The 6,642-nt window shown below is 49.5% G+C and overlaps 1 protein-coding gene across 1 annotated transcript in view; it reads right to left on the bottom strand.

The window, feature by feature from the left end:
• Positions 1-2,200: 2,200 nt before the first annotated feature.
• The window catches only part of LOC113014725 (cell adhesion molecule CEACAM5-like), a 20,153-nt gene continuing 15,711 nt past the window's right edge, over positions 2,201-6,642 (bottom strand). Inside the window, exons 9-10 of the mRNA XM_026156438.2 lie at positions 4,519-4,560; positions 2,201-3,292 (exon numbers count right to left, since the gene is read on the bottom strand). Coding sequence (XP_026012223.2) covers positions 4,542-4,560 — 19 coding nt within the window. The 3' untranslated portion in view covers positions 2,201-3,292; positions 4,519-4,541. The remainder of the gene's footprint in view (positions 3,293-4,518; positions 4,561-6,642) is intronic.

Raw genomic sequence — 6,642 nt, 5'->3', positions numbered from 1 at the left:
AATAATTTGATTTCTGTTCAGACGCACAGCCAGAGAGGGATTACAGAGAGCGACTGGAAACAGTCCACTTCAGTGGCACCATTAAAGCAGGCCAGTTTAAATAGCAATGTGGGTTCTGGAGCCGGATGTTGGAAAACTGTGACTTGTGACTATAAGAATTTGATATGATTATCGCGAACCTGACCGACAGGAATGCAGAGTCCCAACCAGTTTGTTGCAGGTCTGTGTTTTGCAAGTCAGATTGTGCAACAAGGGAGAGACAAACCATCTGCAGGAAGAGTCATTTGTCTCTCACAGGGTTCCTTCATTTAACCTCACATTGAAAGAGCAGGGACCACCCCCTCTGTGTTATTTCACAAAGAGGCAAAAGTAGGAAAAGCTGTGATAAGCAGGGTTTAGAGCAGCCTGCTCACGGGGATTGCTGACCTCGTTATCTGAAACTGTAGCCGTGTTTCATGTGATCGTGCTCCAACACAACAGAAGGTCAGCTTTAAACCTGCAGAACAATGACGCGCTGCGGCAGATTGATTTCACTCGGGCGTGCCGGTGAGAGACACGGTCCCCCAAGCCCTCAGGTGTTCTTCACCTGAGTCATCACAGGCATGCAGGTACACATGCTGTGATTGGACAGTTTGAACACATACAGACTTTGATTGGTTGTTCAAAAAAAGTCTCATAGTAAAAGGAAACACAAGAAACGGGAAGAAGTTAGGAAAATATTTTGACAATTTTTATGGCTTTTCAAAAACATGATTTTCATTTATTTTCTCATTTAGTATTTTAGTATTTATACAAATGTTATTTCATACAGAGAGTTTTTGTAAACATTAAAAACAGAATCATAAACCCCCCCCCCCCACACACACATATATATATATATATATATATAAAATTAAAAGAAACATGTCACACAAACAGTTTACAGTGTAGAACATCATCATGTATTTACAGCGAGGCCAGTTTCCACAGCTGCTCGTGTTGTATTCAAAGACACGCGTCTCGTGTTTCAGACAACAGAGGACTCACATCTTGGTTTTAATACATTCTGTTTGTGTGTTTTCCCAAACCGGAGACGGTGAGAGATGTTTATGGCTTTCAGAAACTCAGCTACAGAGATCCAGATAAAAACCGACACAGCAGTTCCTCTAACAGCCAGCAGGGGTCCAGCAGAGAGTCAGCCCCACAGACTCCCATTAAAACTTGATAATAATGATGTTTCCAACGCTGACACATAATCTTTGGATGATTACATGTCACCATTCCCATGATTGGGGGCGTGGCTGCTAGGACCGGACCCCTGCATTCATTTTTATTCCGTTATCCAATCACATGGCTTGCTATGCGGATTGATATCAGCTGATAACCCTGCGGTCTGAACGAGGTCACGTCTGTCTCTGAAAAAGCTCAAATGGTGCCGAGGCTTCACGATGAGCCCAGAATCAGAGGACGAGGTCACGGCGGCTTTGTGAAAACACACAAACTTAAACTACCAAAAAGCTTCTGATTGTGTGATCTGCAGACCTGCTATGATCTTCAGCTCCAGTTACCAAGTTTTTCCTTTTTTAATAAAGTAAACTAAATAAATACTCTTCTTACTGGAGATCAGTGCACGCACTCACACACCAGACAAACCAAACTGGTGGATCAGCTCAGAGCGCAGGACTCAGAATACTCAAACGGCTGCCTGGAAGCTGAACTTCAAATAAAACAGGGCGCGGCGTGAGTGTGCGCACAGCTGTGAATCATTTAAAACAGCTTCTGTCCAATCGTGGTTAAGAATGTCAGCACCTCCTCGAACCTCACCAAACCTTCCCTCCAAAAGTCAAAGAATGTCCCCGCCCACAAACACCCCCCCCCCCCCCCCCCAACTCTTTAAGCCCCGTTTTCCCATCACCTCTTCCCTGCGTGTTGAATCTTGCCCTACTCAAAGTTTCCTCCCTTTGTTTGTGTGCGCGCACTTCCACTAAACACTGCAGCAGCACTTTAACGCAGCGCTGCGACAGCCTGAAGGTAAAGCTGCAGGAGGGAGGCAGCCGGGGTTATGGAGGGACCCCTGCACTGTACCCGTGTGTGTGTGTGTGTGTGTGTGTGTGTTACAGCATTCATGTGTTTCCCTGTTAGTGCTTTCAGGGAGTTTGAGACCTGCTCTCTGATTGGTGGGCTGACAGCACCCCTCATTAATCACAGACTGAGCTTCCAGTTACTGCAGGTAATCAGAGTAAAAGTGAGCGCGCTCAGATCGGGCTGAGCTCCTGCTTTACACCAGCTGCTCTTTCTCTCATGTGAGTGGGACGGACAAAATATTAGAAACACCAGGCCGTGCGATGCTGTTTATCAGGAGAAGCGCCGATCGCAGCCTGCGCGATGCAGGACTGAGCGCAGACGCTTTCACTCGTGGATCGTGTGCACACCTTTGATGGGGACCGTCTGACCGGACTGTTGGCGATTTCAAAATGGAGCAGCCTGAGTAAACATCGTTCCATGTTTTACCTGAATGCCCGCGGTGGATGATGGCTGGAACAGGAACGTTATAAATGCTAAAAATAAACACTGCCAGGATAAACTGAGGTATGTGGGATCCCACGAAGCTTCCAGGGAAGCCTCTAAACCTTTACTTTAAAATGCTCTGCTGCATTTGAAATGTCCCCCATCACACAGGCCCCGCCCACCCGGTACAGACCAAGAGATAAACCAAACCGCAGCATTATTTTAACCCTGGAAACCTGAAATTTCTACATGTGTGGCCTCCTTTGTGTTTGTGATCAGCCAGGCATCACAGCTGTGTGTGTGTGTGTGTGTGTGTGTGTGTGTGTGTGTGTGTGTGTGTGTGTGTGTGTGTGTGTGTGTGTGTGTGTGTGCGCGCGCTCCTCGGGTTTCAGCAGGATAAAGAGAGTCACTCATTGTAGCTGTCAGTGCGTCAGCTTCAGCTCAGGAAGCGTCTCAGTCTCAGTTTTTCGGTGTTGTGAGTTTTGCAGAGGAGGCGGCGGTGAGACAAAGAATAAAGTTTGTTAACAGCGAGAGAAGAAGAAGAAGAAGAAGAGAGGAGGATCCAGTGATACAGGAACATGGAGGTAAAAATAAAAAGCTCCAAAAATGTAAGAGAAGTGAAATAAAAAGCAACTTGAGCCCTGATTAAATCCATGGTTTGGGTTAAATGGTGTCTCCGCTGAGACAGACGGCAGACAGAGGGACAGAGGGACGAGGCTTCGCAGGAAACCAGCTGGATCCGTCTGGCTGTTCCTCCGGGCTGCACAGGTGAATCATGGGAAATACAACTATGGGAACTGTAGGCCTGCGCAGAGAAAGAGAAGATGGCGTTAGCAGGAATTCTGATCTCCAGCCTTCAAATTCAAAGACAAACATGGAAGCCTGTTAGCACGAGGAGCTGAACTAGCAGACACAAATACAACAGGTCACTTCCTGTTAAAATGGAGTTCACCGACATCCTCCACACAGAGGGTCATGTGACTGTGGGGATTCACTCACCGTGCAATAATAATAATAATAATAATAATACATCTTCATTTCCTGTTTTGAACAGCGGTCAGCCTCCAATCACAGCTGAGCTCAGCGGTGCTGCTCTCCATTTCTCTGTTTTATTATTTGTTCTGCTTTTTGATTAAACTTGTGATTTTAACTGTTTCCTGTGAATGCTTTTATTTTGGTGAGCAGACCAATCATCTCACACATTTCCTTCAGGAGGAATAAATGTCATCAACACCCCGGGTGCATCATCCACACACACAGACACACACACAGACACACACACACGGGGCTGTGTTAGCTCGAGCCGTGGGGACGGCCTTGGGAGCTGCTGCATCAGCAGCGAGCAGCCAATAGAACACAGCGTCAGGCTACAGACTGTACATAAAGGATGGCCGTGTCAGCACTGAGGATGTTATCAGGCTGGTTCTCAGCACTGATTAGCAGCTACGCTGCCTTAGTCAGCATCAGCTGGTAACGTAGCGTGCTGCAGTCAAAGCGTGCTCAGCAGCATGACATCATGACGGTTTATCCACCTAGAAATGTTTGACTGGTCCTAAAATTGGGGATCTGTCCAATTTTCCTCTGTTCAGGTGTGAGAAACGAATCCCCACGACACACACACACACACACACACACACTCACACACACACACTCACACACACACACACACACGCTCACACACTCACACACACACACACACACACACGCACACACGCACACACACACACACACGCTCACACACTCACACACTCGCACACACACACACACACACACACACACACACACTCACACGCGCACACACACACACACACACACGCACGCGCACACACACGCACGCACACACGCACGCACACACGCACACACACACGCACACACACACACGGCAGCAGGAGCTCCCGCTCAGACCGTCACCTGGACGCTCCTGCTGATGTCACACTGCAAAAATGTGTCAGTGTCTCTTCTTGTGTCCACAGCAGCTGCTCTCAAACACACAGCTGAGTGTGCATTACGTCACCCACAGATCAGACTTACCGGCAGCAATCAGGACGTCTTCTTTAGTACGGCGAGGTCGCACTGAAAAACACAAAGAAACAGAAAACAGTGATTAGCACTGACGGCGTGTCTCTGCAGCAGCGCGCTGACGGCGAGGAGCCGTGACCTTCAAACAAACCGTGCTGTCAGCTGAAAACGTTCAGCGTGAGATGTTCAAACACGATAACGTGTAACACGACCCAGCTGCAGTCTCCACCAGCTGCTAGCACAGTTTCTGTTTAGAGGTTAGAAAGGTGAAAGGTCAGAGAGCGCACGGCTGCTAATGTTACAACCCCGGCGTTCGTGCCTCCTCAACACTCGCATCACGGCGTCGATGGCTCGCCTGCTTCTCTACCTGCAGAGCAGCAGCCGTCATTACGCCTGACGCGCTTTAATGGCTGCTGTGATTCTGACTCAGTCTCGATAAAGATTCGTTCATCTCAGGCCAACGCTAGAGAAACAGACCGCTGGGTGACTCACACACAGCGGCTGCAGTATGAGCCCATCCTGCTATCAGATCTCACTGACCCACACACCCCACTCCCACGGTGTCCTTGGAAAACATCAGTAACAGTCATGCGACCTCAGGAGTACTCAGGGAGTCGAGATTTCTCGGAGTAAACATCAAAGAAAATACTTTTTGGTTCAATCGCTGAATCTTATCACAGAAACTCTGATACATTCGTCTGCGTCTGCTGATAAGAGCAGCCCAAACATCGGCCTTCAAAGAACTCGCTGCCTGCTGAAAACTGGCTGTTTCAAACAGTCAGGGACAGCGATGAGCTCACAGGTCAGAGAGAGAGAGAGAGAGAGAGAGAGAGAGAGAGAGAGAGAGAAGAGAGAGAGAGAGAGAGAGAGAGAGAGAGAGAGAGAGAGAGAGAGAGAGAGAGAGAGAGAGGAGAGAGAGAAGAGAGAGAGAGATGATTTCTGTGTTCAGCTGTGAGTAACACCTGCAGCAGGAACGAGACGAGGCTCCGTCTCTCTGGGATCTACAGACGAGTTCCTCCTTCCTCTTTCAGCCTCTCAGCACCGCTCGCTTGGGAGAACAAGCCGCACACACGCAGCTCAGCGCTGATGGACGACCTCAGGGAAACAGGAAGGAGGTGGGCAGCGTGCAGAAACCTTTGAACTGCAGGGTGATGGGAGAGACGAGCGGCGACACAAACACACAGAAGACGTGTGCAGACATGACAGCGACATTCCTGCCATTCCCCCGGCACAGGCCCCGCCCCGCTGGGCACGAGCAGCTCCCGGGATTCATTCAGAGGTGAGGAATTTTAAAACCACTGCGTTTGAAAGCTGCTACCTCCCACCGCGCTGCAGCCATCACTCGCTTTGTATCAAGCCCCCGATTGGAGTGGCCGTCAACTCCTCAGCCAATGAAAGGATGTCTAAATGTTTGATTTGAACCTTCTTTTAAAGCCGTCCGGTTTGTCACCAAACTGCATCTCAGCTGCCGCCTGTAATTATGGGAAAGTCGCGCTTTTATCTGGAGAGACGATTCATGGCGCTGCAAAATAACCACAGAGAAATGCTTAATTACAGGCTGGATTTGGAGTCAGTCAGGCTCTGCGGGAGCATCGGCTCACTGCCTGAGCCTGCAGGGCCGACCGGTCAGAGCACTCCCGGTGTTCCCCACTGTCAGGTCTATCCACGCCTGCTCTCACACGGGGAACTCCGGGTTTCATGTGAAACACGATGTTTCCTCAGCGTTGCAGCGACTGCACCTCAAGGCCACCCGGGCAGAGATGGACGGGTTTCTGGTCTCCGACACAACGAGGTCTGTCGTTTGACATTTGTCCTCAGTGTGGGACGTTTTCATCCAAAACACCACCGGCCTCCCTCCGCAGAGTGGCAGGATGACGGGTGGTGTGTGTGGGTGGTGCCACTCTAACCTGACCTGGAAGCAGAAGTGAACGCTGAGCTGTTCCTCGTGTTCTCGCCACCCTGAACGTCAGCGCTGCACCTGCAGGACTTCAGCCTCTGCGTTGTCCAGTCCTGATCATGCATGCTTTGAGTCATGGCTGACAGAGCTGCACCCAGGGCTAGCCTCAGCTCCACCCTCAGCTCCATCTCTTGACCCTAAATCTGTAAACTGAGACTACAAAACTGGACTTTCCCAAA

The sequence above is a fragment of the Astatotilapia calliptera genome, chromosome 22, assembly GCF_964374335.1.
Source record: "Astatotilapia calliptera chromosome 22, fAstCal68.1, whole genome shotgun sequence".
In the NCBI taxonomy this organism is placed as follows: Eukaryota; Metazoa; Chordata; class Actinopteri; order Cichliformes; family Cichlidae; genus Astatotilapia; species Astatotilapia calliptera.
This window is presented reverse-complemented; position numbering and strand designations above follow the sequence as displayed.